Consider the following 15,641-nt stretch of genomic DNA (forward strand, 5'->3'; position numbering starts at 1 on the left):
TCATGTGGAAATGTTTCTCAACAATTACTGCTCACACAGTATTTGCAAGCATGCATACATCACAGTATACTCTATTCTACCGCTTTTCATTCATGTATTAGCTTTACATCTTCATGCTGCACTATTTTTCCGAACAGAAACAAGTGAAAGCATATATCTTAACAATTGTGTTTACAAAAAATTCAAAGCACAATAGAGCTAGAAGGCATACAGATCTTTGTCCAACTTACTCATTGTAGTAATTGTTTTAAAAAGCTGAGACCAGAGATTCATTCTCATTCATTCTCTCTCTCTCTCTCTCTCTCTCTCTCTCTCTCTCTCTCTCTCTCTCTCTCTCTCTCTCTCTCTCTCTCTCACACACACACACACACACACACACACACACACACACACACAGAGTTAGCATCAGAACTTGATCATGATATATTCTTGTGATAGGGTAAGCAAAATCTAACCTGAGGTTGTCATCTTTCCCATGGTGTTTGATGACAATAAAAGATGACACCATCAACAAGGGCTGCTGCATAGTTGCTGTGTAAGAGTTATAGAACTGATTGTCCATAATCACTATCAGACCTTGTCCTTGTAACCTACCTCCTTGGCCATGTCTGTATATTTCTGCTTTTCCTTTGGATCAAGAACAGCCCACCAATCAGCTAGAATCTTGGTAGCACCTCGGTTATCGAGCCTTGGGTGTTCCTGTCGGACAAGGGAGCGATGGCGCTTGCAAAATAAAAGAAATGCGTTCATTGGTCTCCGGGCTCGCTGCTCTGGTGACTCATCGTCTTCAGTCTCACCAACATCTTGCTCTAGGCCATCCGCCTCAAGAAGTTGAACCTATCACCAACCAAAGCGAAAGCCAAGTACTTAACACAGCTCAAACTATTTTATAATGTAACAATCAGTTTTGATTTGTAAATTGTATTTTTTTTCCTTAGCTCTATTTAAACATCCAACAACCTGAAAAAGTAATTTTGAAAAAAAATCATTAACTACTCTTGGTGGTTGATAACTAACTTATGATGCATCCTGGTTAGTGTCTATGGTAACCTACTCATATCTCTATTACAGCATATATCATATTGTGTTATAATTGCTTATCTTTTTCTCTCACTAAACAGTGAACGTTATGAGGATAAAATTCTCTTATTTACCTTTGTAACTGAGAAGTAAACTCATTATCTGGTAGTAACATTTAACCAATTGCTAAGTGACCAAAAAATTATTTTATGGTTTATGAATCTCAAGATTAATGATATACACATGAAATACATGTATATTAGCTCTTTCTGCTTTTTAAAAAGTAGTGCCTTCTAGCTAATAACATGAGAATGTTTATCATGAGAGCAGATATAATTAAAAGCAAATATAGAGCACCCAGGCTTTTGCACATGACACAAGAAGAGCTTCTTATATAAAGTATCATATAAAAATTTAACATAATTGCTTAAAAGTACTTCACAGTACATCTTTAATCCTGTAAACATCAGTCTTATCCTCCAAGATATTAAGGATAAATTCTCCTAGGCTCAGTCAACCTTACTTTTGAAATCTTTCTTTCCTAAGCACTTTGTTGATTGCCGTTCAATGTCTTCAGGGACCTACATAGAGCACCAAATCTGTCTACTGACTGCCGTTCTGAATCCATGCAACTCTCAGGCCTAGTACACTTTGGCCTATGGTCTAGTCTTTCTCTTTAAATCCTCCTTGTAACAGTTCCAGCAAATGACTGCCAGATTAAATTTCATGAAGCACATCTGTGATCAGACTCTCTTAAAATATTGGGAATGCATTATCTCTATAATTGAAGTATAATTTCTGTGATGTTTCTTAGAAACAAATACAATCATGTACAGAAATCCAGATTGTATAAGCTCATGTCTTTCATTTCTTGTTTTACAGTCAAAACCAAGAAGGCTCAAGGTAGTCTTCCAGTACATTACACAGTAGGGTAGCAGTCCTGAAACTCAGAAGTGGACTGGACTCTCTGGGGGCCTGGTTTAAAGAAAAAAAAAAAAAGATTGCTATGCTCTGAGTTTCTGATTGTGTGGCTCTGATGTGGGTCCTAAGAATTCATATCACTAGCCAGTTTTCAAGAAGGGCTAGCACAACTAGAAGGCAACTGTGCTCTTCTATACAATATTTACCAGGCAACAGTTAGCAGAACTGAAGAATGAAACACTTGCTAGATTCAATTTATTATTTTTAAAAATTATTATTATTATTATTATTATTATTATGAGAGAGAGAGAGAGAGAGAGAGAGAGAGAGAGAGAGAGAGAGAGAGAGAGAGGTGGGGGGGGAGAGAAGGGAACCCTTGACACAGCATGCTTGTAAAGGTCAAAGAATAACTTTGTGGAGTTGGTCCTCTCCATCAGTTTTTATGTTGCCCGGTTTACATGGTAAGTGCTTTACCCTCTGAGCCATCTTACCAGTCCCAAGTTACTTCTTTTTAATGCTTTCAAATAAATATTTCAAATATAACAAATTTACCATCAATTATTGTCTAATACAAATAACAAAGTCTTAAAACTATGGCTGACTTGAAAATAAAGAGTACAGATTTATTCTCCTCATTTTATATATATATAATTACTAGCAGTGATTTGAATTTCCAAAGGATATTTATTTGGTATATTTTAAAACTATGAAGCTAAGGAAAAATTGGGAATAAAATGCATTATGTAAATACATATAAACAAATAAATTACAAAGCAATGTGCTGATAAGCACTTGTAAATAAAGGTGTTGAAAGCAGAATCAGAACATGTTGGCTGATCAGTTGGAAGGAATGGAGAAGCAGGAATTGGGGTATAGAGCTTCATTCGAACATCCACATGAACATTCAAACATTCCACATGAAGTTCTATAGCACAATACAAGAAAATGAGAGTAGAGTTTGGGAAGTAAGGTAATAGGAAATATGGATCCTTTCATGAAGAATGTGCTCTGCCATGGTGAAAAGTGGGCATTTAAACCCATATGCGGTATTGGTTTGAAACAAAATGTCACCCGTTTATTTTCCTAAGTATGGGCGTCAAAAAAACAAAAAAAATCTACTACTAATGTTATAGTTACTTTATTAGACAACTGAAAAGTGAGCAAATACATAAACAACAACAAAATGAAGATAAAAACAGCTGACTTGACTTTTGTTTACCAAGCATTTCTTAAATACAGGTACCTAAGCCAGATGCAATGGTGTGATGGTTCTGTCAACTTGACAGGGTTTAGAATATCACAGAACCAAATCTGGACATTTCTGTTAAGGACTTTCTTAGAGTAAGTGAGATGGAAAGGTGCACCCTAAATTTGGGTGGAACCATTCTCTGAGCTGTGGTCCCAGACTGAACAAAGAGGAGGAAGGGAGCCGCGCAATCACATCCACTGCTCCCGGCTTACTCGGCTTACTCGGAACACCCTGTGACAGCTGCCTCCTGCCGGCTGCTATGCTTCCCTGCTATGATGGACTACACGCCCCGGAACTGTAATAACACACATTTCTTCATGTTGCTTTTGTCGGGGTTTGGTTGCAGTAACAAGACAAGGACCGAAAATAAATGCAGAGGCTTGAGTACATTTCTGAAGCAAGAGACAGACTGTTAGATTTGTTTTTTAAAGAAAGAGCTGCAGCTGGTGCTGCAGACCGCAAATTTTTTGAGTAAAATCATAAGCAAGCAAACCTTGAGAAGCCAATTGAAAATTAATTTACTTCCAATATCCAGGAAAAAGAGAGAGCACAAAATCCAGACAAGAGGAATAGGACTAGGATTTTAAGACTGGAGATATTATTCAAGATAGAACCAAGAGTGGTTGGTATTTAACTTGATTTAAAATTGAAGAATGATCCCAGGAAAGGCAGAATAAATAGTGATGGGTAGTTTGCATTTGGAGTAGCTATGGTTAGTTAGGCTGACACCTGCCAGTGGGACAATGATCGAGATATAAATGAGCAAAAATTCTAAGACTAAAGGGGGATAGGAACATTTCTAAGATGGAATAAAAGGATCTCATGACTTTAATCTTTCATTCAACAACTGTTTACTCGGACTTGCCATGTGCCAGGCCCCGTTCTAACAGAGCAGTTAGTGAAAAAAATCCCTGCCCTTATTAAGGAGGGAGGTGACATGACCAGCCTTCCATTCTGAAAGGATCCCTGTGACTGCTTTGCACAGAATAGACAATATAAGGGGAAGCATGGAGCCAGGGAGATGGTAGGAATAAAATAATCTCTGCTGGAAATAGTGGTGGTTTGTACCAAGGGAGTTCAAAAAAGATTTTTTAAAAGGGGTCACGTAGAGAACATGTTTTAAAAGGTACAGCTGAGAGGATTTGAGGATGGATGGGTGGGTGGGTGGATGGAAGGATGGGAAGCTTGAGCAAAATTAGGCAAGGTCATTATTACTGAAAACATTGTAGTGCCTTTACTGAGAAAAAAAAGGTATAAAAGATTTGGAGGAGAAAAGTAAAAACTCAGTTTTGAGCACACTCAAACAAGATTCCTAGCATGGATGCATGGATGGATGAATGGATGATGGCCGGATGGATGGATGGATGGATAAATGGAGATGGATGGCCAGACAGACAAATAGATGAGAGAGAGAGAGAGGAGAGAGAGAGAGAGAGAGAGAGAGAGAGAGAGAGAGAGAGAGAGAGAGAGAGAGAGAGAGTCTGAAGTATGAGTTCAAGGCCAGCCTGGTCTATAGAATAAGTTCCAGGACAGCCAGGACTGTTTCACAGAGAAAACCTGTCTCAAAAAACCAAAAGGAGGAGGAGGGGAAGAAGAAGATTATTAGATTATTACAGGCTCAGAAATAGTTTTGCTGAGGTAAGATTTACTACATAGCTAGCCTCTAATTCTTGATCCTCGAGTTAGTTTCTCGAAGAACTGAAAAAATGTAAAACTGTACACCCAGATTTGAATATTTGAGGGTAAAGTACTATACAGAAATCAACTGAAAGAAACAAGGAAGGATTGGAGGTGAAGGAAGCTATATAAATAGAAGGGAATGCTGTTGTGGAAAGAGGAGACAACCTCAAGGACTAAGTAATCAACAGGGCAAATGAATCAGAAAAGTCAAATGAAGCGTAAAGTCAGCAATTTCCTGAAACAAGAGTGTCAGGATTTGAAGGTCCCCTCCCAAAACTAATCCTGAAATTAAATGGGCACTGAAACATGCCTCATGAGCAGATTAATGCTGATATCATGGCTTACTGTGGGAATGGGCTCACTCCTCACAAAAAGATGAGTTCTGCTAGGTGTTTGTTGTTAAAAGGATGGCTGAATGGATGTCAATGGCCTGAAAAACACTGAAACCATATATTTGAAAATCTGTAGTGACAAATGCATGCTTTTTGTCCCTCCATTCAGTAGACACATATTCTGCTTCTGCGATGGGCCAGGCACCACACTTGGTTCTGAGGCAGAAGAGAGTACAAAAGGGCGAAGCCTCTGCTCTCACAGAGCTTCTCAGGTCCACAAAGAAGACAAGCGCACAGCTAACAGGGCACATAACAGGGAACATCGTTATGAGTGCTATGAAGAAATCCTGACTTTAAAATACAATGATTTGGCCCCACATCTTCAGGGAGGTAGTTCTTTACTGAAATAATGAAAAGTCAGTTATACCAAATCCTAGGGTTAACTGTTCATGCATGGGGAAGGGGTGTTCCAGAAGGGAACTTTGCAGACAATGCGGCCACAGAGGCTTCGGGGAGGGGAAGCCAGATCCCACAAAGACCACAAGCAATGAAGACTAAGCACATTTCTGAATGGCCTGATGGCAAGAGGCAGGGCTGGACTGGGAGCAAAGAAAGCGGAGCTCACCAAGTGAGCACATCAAGCTTCAGGAAGAGCCCTATCAGAAATTTTGTATCACAAATTGTGAGGCGACAGAATTCCTAGAGAAGGATTCTTTTTCTTCTAAATTATTAGAAGGAGCAAGGAAAGTTAAATTCAGGAATTCTAGAAAATACAATAACTTCATGTTTTCTAGAAAATGATTAGTGCCTGAGACTTTTATGGTTAATGAAAGGCTTACTTTATCAATATCTTCCTCTTCCTCGTCTTCTTCCTCCTCTTCTGAAAAGTCAAGAAGTTTCTTGGCTAGCAACGGATGCCACTGAAGACACTTCCGTTTTGGTCGTTTTCCAGCCCCTTCTCCTTCCGTTGAATGATCTTTATTTCTATTACTGCCTTTCATCACTGTAACCTGGGGAGTGGGGGGCACACACAAGATGGAGAGAATGTGAATATGAACCAAAGTCAGTTTGATTAAAATCACTTTCTTTTGCCCAGTTATCTCTCATTGGGTTATAATTTTAATTTCTAAACTATACATATCATCTTAGATACTTACTGGATTCAGTGAGAATCTCAAGTACATAATCATGCATTCATTTTAATGGGCTAAACTGAGCTAAGAAATGCTTTAATAAGTCTACTTCTTTCCACTCCATAACTTAAAACTTAAAACCTAAGTAAGCTATTAGGGGATTACCAGTTACATTTACCTGTTCATATTTATTCAGGATAGTTTCTCCCAGTTTCCTATCACAAGACTGATGAAAAACAACTTTTTCGGGAGCAGAGGGGTTCTGAGAGAGGCCCTCCATCTGCTCTGACATGACTATTACATTTCAAGTTAATTTTGCATCCTATACTAAGATAAATATGTGCTTGCAATATTAAATAAGTACCTTCTAAAAGTCATTTGATCGGTTTAAATTTGAAATAAAACTATTACATACAATAAAATATGTTTTTCAAAAACTGTGCAGTTTCCAAGGACTTAGTGCATGAACACATTGTGGGTCACAAAGCAGGATGAACCTGGTCACCTATCTATGACAAAATAAAACAAACACATTTTTTTTTCATCTCCCCAGCATACATGTAGCCTAATTTAAAAAGAAAAAAGGCTTTAGACTTTTACAATTTTTTAAAAAATGTATAATTGGCTAAAATAGTTGAAATAATCAGGTTATAAATGTGACACTATATCCTTTAGACTCCCAATTATCCATTATTTTTTAATGACTTGAAACTACTGTAGGTTGTAATGGCATGTCTGTCATTTTCCAACACAACAAACTCTAGAGTCTAGAAGTAACTAAGCACTTTCTTACATGCTATCTCACTTTTTCTGATTTATAATTTCTCACTCATTTGATGTAAAACAAGATTACTATTCAAATATATTCATGATAGTGAAATGCTATCAAACATGAATAGCTCACGAACAGATGCTGACAATGATGAACAAGCACACTTCCTCATCTCACACCAGGAATATTTGCACCAATCCAATGCTTGCAGTATAATGTCACTGAACTCAATTTTGCATCCATGCACACAAAGCATCAAGATCCCAACCTGTTCTCAGGCTTTGTAAACAACATAGCACAGGCAAACTCATCCACCATCCTAATTTCTGGATTTTGAGTTATGCTTAGGTTTTCCTCACTTCAAAACCAAAAGTTATTCACTAGTGTTTTCTCTTAGAACTTGTATGACTTCATCTTAGACACTGCAATACTTTAATAAAAGTAGTAAAGTAAGGATCTAGTTTACTCAATTATCCGGAATAGTTTGCCAACTGTACTAGTACCATCTCTTAAAGAATTCAGATTTCTCCTCACTTCTCAAGAATGCCATTTTTACCCATACTAAATTTCCAAACAGACACAAGTCTATTGCGCTATTCTGTTAATGATCATCTCCCTCTAACTGCTCACCAATCTCCTTTAACAAACAAAGCCTCACCACCTTTTAAATTCTCTATTATATTTGCACATGTGTGGTGGGGGTTTGAGGGGCAACTCATAGAGGTTGGTTGTCTCCTTCCACCATACCGGTTCCAGGGACCAACTCAGATCATTAGGCTTATCTGCAAGTACCTTTACCCACTGAGCCATCCCTATGGCTCCGAAGTTGTATATATATATCATGCTCTTCCTATTAGATTAACATACTTGGTTCATTTTGATAAGTATAGTATACCAAAATATGAGTACACTGCAATTTACTCACCAGCTCACTGCTGATGGACAGTGAAATTAGTCTTTTTTTGAGGATAGCAATAAAATATGCATTTTAATAAAATAATTTTCACTTTGATAAAAACCTTCATAAAATATGCACCTGTCTATGATTAGGCCAAAAACAAAATGGGCAGAAGAAAGTTAGAAATGGGAGTGGGAGGGAGGGAAGCAAGGAATGGGAAAGAAAAAAGGAAAGGGAAGGGGAAGGAGAGGAGGAGGAGGAGGAGGAGGAGGAGGAGGAGGAGGAGGAGGAGGAGGAGGAAGCAAACCAGTGTCCCTGTGGCTTTTGTAGCAGGAATTTCTGCTGAACGAAGTAATTACATGACTCGTGTGGCTGCTTTAAGAGCACAAGAAGTTATTGAAAACTCGAATGGAACTAGTTATCTGGCATGCTCTTAATAAAAGAACAGAGATTTCTTGTGAATTGATAGGCCATTTAACAATTCCCATTTTATCTACAAATAAAGCTTGGCATAGGCAGCCCAATTTCCAAAAATACCATTGCCATACAGAGAGCAAAGGAAATGGCTGCTTCTGTGGTTTATTAATCATTCAGGATAAGCTGTCTGAGTAGTAATTAAATCCATATTTGGGACCCAATATTTTATGAGATAACATATTTTAATAGTAAAAGAAATCAATGGGAAACCATACGCTTAGGCATTTTATCAATTGGAGATGGCACAGTATTTCTGGTGCCTTCAGAAAACGTATTTTAGACTTGTGAATTACATTATGCTATTAGTTTTACTTATAAAAAACATTTACTTTACACACAAACATATGTGTCCAGTATTCCTCACAGATACTAAAATCCTAGGATGCCCAAATCTCTTATAAAATGGTATAGTATTTTCCACAAGCACAGTTATATGTGGATCTTAACTATTTCCAAAGGCTCAATGTTGTGAAGGTTTGATCCCCCGCTGGTGGTGCTTTTGGGAAGCGGAACTTTACGGGTCTGGTAGAAAAAGATAAGCATTGGAAGAATGCTCTTGAAGGGGATGCTGGGACCCTACTCCTTCATCTTTCCTTGCTTCTTACCTGCCATAGGTTGAGCAGCGTCTTCCAACATCTGCCCCCTACCACTGTATACTGTGCCACTATCACAGGCACAAAGTAATGAGGCCAGTGACCATGGACTGAACATGACCAAATGATCTTTCCACCTTTTTTAACCTGATGGTCTTATTTTGCCAGTGACGTAAAGCTGAGTAACACATAGAAACATCCTTCCCTATTTTTAAGCATTTCTAGATTATTTATAACATCTAATACAATGTAAATACTGTGTGAATCATTGTTCTACTACATATTTTGGGGATTAATGATGATGAGAAGCCTGTACAAGACCAGCATAGATGCAAGTTTTTTTTCCTTGACATTTTCTGAGGCTGGTTGAACCAAATAGAGGGTCTACTATGTATCTGTGCATATATAGGTCAATATTCATAGATAAAATGGAATATCAAAAATCAAATTAATGGCTAGTATATGTGGTCATCCTGCATGATCTGTTCTCACTCTTTTTAATATAGTCTATATGTAACTCTGGTTACTGTACCTTTTTTTTTTTAAGACTTTTTAAATGTTATGTATATGAGGGCTCTATCTGCACATATGCCTTTATGCCAGAGGAGGCATCAGATCCTACTATAGATGGTTGTGAGCCACCATGTGGTTGCTGGGAATTGAACTCAAGACCTCTGAAAGAGCAGCCAGTGCTCTTAACCACTGAGTCATCTCTCTAGCCTCCTTTTCTGATAACTTCAAAAATAATTATCCTTATATAGAAATACACATAATGACTTTATATTGGCAATTTCAGCATATTTTCCTTTGAATTATAATAATTTAAGTAAACCCTCCCCCTCTATTGTTGAGCCTTTTCATAATGGTTCAAGACATTGTCTGTCTGTCTGTCTCCTGAAATCAGTTAGGTTCAAACAGCTATACAAACTTCACTACTTAACTGTGGCAGTGATCCACTATTTTTGTATACTATGGTGACTTCAAAATAACCACCATCTCTTTCATTTCTCTGAATTCAGATATTTTTTTCCTGAGTGGGAAAGGGGAATGAAAACTGTCCAACTCTGATATACAGACCAAGGTGGCTTGTGGTGAGTGAAAACCAACAGCCACCTGGAGTTGGAGAAAAAATAGGGCCAGCCACCCCAGCACAGTGTCAGAAACAAAGCAGGACATTTAATTTTAGCATTCATCAGAGGTGAATACAAGAATAAGTGAACTGTAGGTAGTATATCTCACATGGAATCATCAGGAAAGTGTAATCTAAAGGTGTAAAACACCTCCAACTGAGAACTGGACACTTTAATAATGTACAGTTATAATAACTATCTAATCTAACAAGCTAGATTTTAATTTCCTATCAGTCTATTTTCAAACCATAAAAGAAGGGAAAACAGTAGGGGATAATGATGATCTTGATTATAATTCTCAACAGCAGTAAGAAACAAGAAAAGAATCAAAGGAAGAGAGAAAAGAGTAGGAAAGACAAAGGCAAAGAAGACATAAGTCTGCGACGCTACCACTGATCTTCAACAAGAAGGCAGAAATTTGATTAATTCTGACATTGAGAGAAGTCTTGCTAGCTATCTACCTATCTATCTATCTATTTATCTATTTATCTATCAATCATTTATCACTGCTAAAAGCCCCAATAGTTTAGTCTGGTTGCTGTTTTTCAAAGAACAAATTTAGCTGGCAGTCTATATGCAATAAATTAAGCACATGGATGATTTCATCAAGTGGGGGTTATTTTGTCCTCTGTGACTATATGACAATTAATGCTGGATTATCTGATCAATGGGCTTAGTACCTGAGAGACTAGATGAGATCAAAACTTAGCTACTGAGGTTGCCAGGTGATGAAGACTGCTATCCAAAGCATTGGATATTTATTTAATGTATAAAAAGCAATGCTACCAGTGTGTACCTGTTTTCTATGGGCATTAAGTGTCCCAAAATACATAATCACTTTACTGAATCCAGTATCAATCCATTGTTTTAAAAGCCTTTTCGAAATATTTTGTTACTTTCACTTACGTTTATGTGTGTGCATGGTAGGTATATGTATGTGCAGATGAGTACAGATCCCCACAGAAGCCAGAAAAGGATACTGGATTGTAGTAGGTTGTGAGGTGCTGGGAGCCAAACTTAAGGTCTCTATAAAAGTAGTAAGGGCTCAACACTGAACTATCTCTCCAGTTCCCTCATTGTCTATCAATTATATCTGGTGGAGAGAACTTCAGTTAACTATGTTCTTCAAGCCCATTCATTTAAGACTTGTCTCATGAGCAAAACTCCACAAGAACAACAACAACATTAAAGATAGTCAAGGAAAACAATAGAGGGTATACAGATGTACTATGAGCAGGCCTCAAATAGTGAAATTAATCATTACACTGGTCCTTCCTCCTGTGAAACTCAACAGGCAGTTGTCCTGGTAGACAGCAGAATGTCCTGCACACTGACTCAGAGGCTCTCCTTCAGTGTCAGCACAGTATACCCTTTCCTTCCACACCCCATGGAGGCAGTACAGCTTTAACAGGCAGCATTTACCCACTCACAGATAGCCTAAAGTTCTGCTTTGGAAAGACAGGCTTCTCCCATTCCAGAAGTCCATATGCTTGCAGACAGTACCTCCAACCTCAAAAGCTGAAAAAGGAGAGGTATCCTTTCCCTGTCTGATTGGCATGTAGTCATGTAAGTCAAAGACAGTATGTTTGAAAAAGATCCCCTCAGTCTTTCTATCACCTTGTCTTAGAGTGTAGACCACCAGTACACTTCCTCCTTTAAAACGTTAGTTCTGTGGCATAGGGTCCTTTGGGAGTCTACATTTTCCTGATGTCTAACAAAACCCTATCCCAATCCTAGGGATGGAATCTCAGACACAGGAGAAGATAGGGAGGCTCATGAACTCTGTTAACAACACACATTCTAACCTGAAGGAAGACGCCGCTGCTTCTCATCTTTCTCTACTCTGTGGCCAAACAGCAACTGTGAAGAAGCAGCAGCTCTATTACTAGTGCATAAACTGAAGCAATTTCTCTCAGTCTTTCACAGCAGGCCTGGTTTTGTAGAAGCTAACAAATACCCCAACCTTGAGGCCTTGATCCTTCTGAGCCTGAACTTCCATTTTCTGTCTAAGTTGTTGGTCATCCTTAAAGGCTGCTGTCAAATGGCCCCTTCTCTAAGGCCTCACCATGGGGGCCCTGAATCAAAGCCAAACACCCTTCATTCTGAGTCTCCTTTGACCATGGCTGTACTTCCCTAGTTTCTGTTACTTGTGGTCAAGTGTAGTCTGAAAAGATTACAGAGAAAAATTCTAGAAATAGACTATTAATTTTTAAGTTATAAACCATTCTAAGAAGCATGAGGAAATAGTGTGTGATTCAGCTCCATCCTCCCTAGGATACAAACCATGCCTTGGTTCAGTGACACCACGTGTGTATTCGTCACTGGATAGCTACCTCAGACATTATGCATATACAGCCAAACTCAGCAGTGTCCACCTCCCTCCAACTAGTAATGGCTCCAGGAAGTGTACGAGTGAGCAGGGATGTTAGCAATTCAGATATGTAAAGCCTATGCCAAAGAGAAGCTGTAAAGTTCTTCCTTCAAGGGAAAAGGTGAATGTTCTCAATTCACCAGGGAAGAAAATCCTAGGCAGAAGTAGCTCAGTCTATAATAACAGTGCACTTTCTAGTCATAAAATTGTGATGAAAAGATAAATTTATGCTAGTTTTGTTGCTACACTTCAAACTGCAAGCTATGGCAACAATACATAAGTGCTTAGTTAAGAAAGAAAAAAAAATTAACTCTGCAAGTGAAAGACACGAGAAAAACTATGTTCTGACAATGGTAGCATACCGCAGCAGAAGGAATTTAGGCTTCTCAAAGAGCATGGGCTCTCCAGAAGGACAACAGGTCACTTACTATAAGTTACAGTGGTGGCACAGGCTGGCAAGTAAGTCTGAATAACAACATAAATACTACTGGAAAAAGCATGCCTGCCAATGAAGAGGCTACTGACACATTTATATTATACTGAAAACACACCTTTTATCAAATGTATTCAAGTGCTCATTATAGTCATACTTTATTATAGCTTATTATAATTATTCAATTTTACTATCACTTTATCATTATGAATCTTTTATGTACCTAATTTGTAAATGAAACTTTGCCACAGGTAGAAATGTATAGTGAAAACCTAGTATAGAGAATACTGGACTTGTTCATAGTATCAGATATCTACAAGGGTCTTAGAACATAGCTGTTGGGAAAAAGACAGCCTAGTCCTGAGCACACAGAGAAGGTCCTGAGCACATAGCAGTTCCTGAAAAACAGTATCAATGACTATATTTTCCTTTTCTAATACTTAACCACTTATAACTCAGGATGCTATACTCTAAAAAATTCTTAAAACCGTACTAATATACAAGTAAAAAGTATTCAATACTTCAATTGCTAGATGTAACTACAATATATATTTATCATCACAATCCTAATAGGAACATTCCAAAGAAGATACTGCTGTGAATCTCAACTGAAGCAAGCAAGAGTTAAGTACCTTGTCCAGGGCCACACAGTTAGCGAGTAGGGAGGTGATCCAGAAAGTCTAACTTCACCAAAATGCTTAGCAAGGGAAAGAGGACCTACCATGAAGCCTTTCCATCTGTCAACCCTGAGCATTTCCTGCACAAGAAATAGTTTAAAGGTCTTGGAAATCAAAAGGGCACACTGAGGGTGAGGGAAGAGGTTCCAGAATTCACGGCAGAAAACACACCATGTCTCTGCTGACTCCAAATGACAATTATAGTAGATGAAAACTCTTTGAAGATAAAACTCCTACAAATGATAATCATTATTGTTTATTGGGATTCTAATGACAATCCTAAACTATAGACGATTAAGTGAAAAAAATTCATTCAATAAACAGTCTCATTTTAGAAACATGCAGTTACAATTCATGCAAAATGTCTTTAAATGTTCCCTCCTGAAAAGCAGTAAGCACTTCATATTGCAACCAGCTCTGTTATGATGTTATCCGTGTGCTCTTCATGAGTAACAAGGCACCAGCTAGTCAAGGAAAGGCTTAGACCACTGTGCTGGTCTCCTCACATACCTCAGGAGGGAAAATCTATTTCTAAGATCTTTTAATATTTGCAACTTCCATGACACTTATCCTTGAGGAACCCTAACAAGATAAAATGCTGCTCTAAGGTACAGATGTCAAGACAATAGTTATCTGGAAAGAGACAAGGCACCGAGAGAGGGCTTGGCAAGGAGAAGCTATTTAGACATAGAAGTAACAGGTTTTACTGTAATCCCCACCATCTACCCATGCCCCAATGCAACCATCACTTTCCTAGTGTTTTGTAGAGGAGTTTACGTTCTTAATTGCCAAACTGCTACTCTTCAACTGGCTTAAAAATTGCCTTTTAGTTTACATATGAACAAAGGTTTTTATTTACATGCATTCATTAGCATTTAGGTCATAATTATCACATTGACAAGACGACAAAGCACAAGAAAATAGTCACGGGTGTTTCTTCTCCTCCATTATCAGTGCAGTTGGGACGTGTCTCTGTCCTTGGTGTCCACCTGCCCTCACCTTAACTCCCATTCAGCTCCTCCTTTGCATTTGCTCTGACCTCTGCACTTCCCCACTGCTTCTTTCCACCCCTTCCTCATTGCTTCTGTGCTCTCTGTGCTCTTCCATGCCTGCAGCTTGCACCCGTCCTCTCTGCTCCAGCTCATCCACTTGCCTTCCAGTGTACCACTTCCAATCAACCACACATACACAAAGACTATACTGTAGTTTCTGACCCTTGACCTTATGACAATATTTTCCTCTCCAGTGGATGTAATATTATGCCCTCATGGGAATTTCTCTCTCAGAAACTCTTCAGAGTAATGTCAGCCCATTGTGTTTTACCCCATCAGTCAGAGCGAAGACACCTGTACTAGACAAAGAGTAGTACTTGGAGAGTAGATGGAACGTCGACATAGAAACAGGACTTGCCTGCTTTGTTATGCTTCTATGTTGTTCTGTTAGCAGAAGAGAAAGACAGCTTGAAAGAAAGCATGCAGAAAGAAAAAAAAAAACAGGAAGACTAAAAAGGCACAAGTTAGCAAGGGAATGTGATAGAAGTAATAAGTCAAAGTTAATGCCACACAGTTGTTAGTATCAGTCCAAAAACATGTTCTGGTCACTTTATCCCTTTCTGGGGCCATTTGTTAGCTGCTGTTCATTATTCTCTCAAAATGCAGCCTGTGGGAATGTGGTTTACTGGTGCTCTTTTCCTATCATTGGTCCTGTCCTTTTACAACCCAAGCTCTAAATCCCTTAACCACCTTTCTTCTCTAGGGCAATTCTTGGGTTTCTGGCTACTCCTGTGGCCTCACCTTTCCACAACTCTGCAGTCTGAGGTTGGTCTTCAGTGCTCACCTGTGAACCACTTACTTACTTGTCTTATCAGTCCCAAATCAAAACTTTGCTTCTTAGGCCAAGTCAAGGTCAACCCCCTCCCTTATTCCAACTGTACTTTAGTCTTCCTTTTTTGCTAC

At 38.6% G+C, this 15,641-nt stretch overlaps 1 protein-coding gene across 17 annotated transcripts in view; it reads right to left on the bottom strand.

The window, feature by feature from the left end:
* The window catches only part of Bbx (BBX high mobility group box domain containing), a 243,376-nt gene that overhangs the window by 77,643 nt on the left and 150,092 nt on the right, over window positions 1–15,641 (bottom strand). For all 17 annotated transcript variants that reach the window (XM_076548971.1, XM_016008269.3, XM_076548968.1 and 14 more), the window contains 2 exons: window positions 6,042–6,212; window positions 595–837 (listed from right to left, as the gene is read on the bottom strand). In XM_076548971.1, coding sequence (XP_076405086.1) covers window positions 595–837; window positions 6,042–6,203 — 405 coding nt within the window. In that variant the 5' untranslated portion in view covers window positions 6,204–6,212. The remainder of the gene's footprint in view (window positions 1–594; window positions 838–6,041; window positions 6,213–15,641) is intronic.

Source organism: Peromyscus maniculatus, chromosome 12 (genome assembly GCF_049852395.1).
Source record: "Peromyscus maniculatus bairdii isolate BWxNUB_F1_BW_parent chromosome 12, HU_Pman_BW_mat_3.1, whole genome shotgun sequence".
Taxonomy (NCBI): domain Eukaryota; kingdom Metazoa; phylum Chordata; class Mammalia; order Rodentia; family Cricetidae; genus Peromyscus; species Peromyscus maniculatus.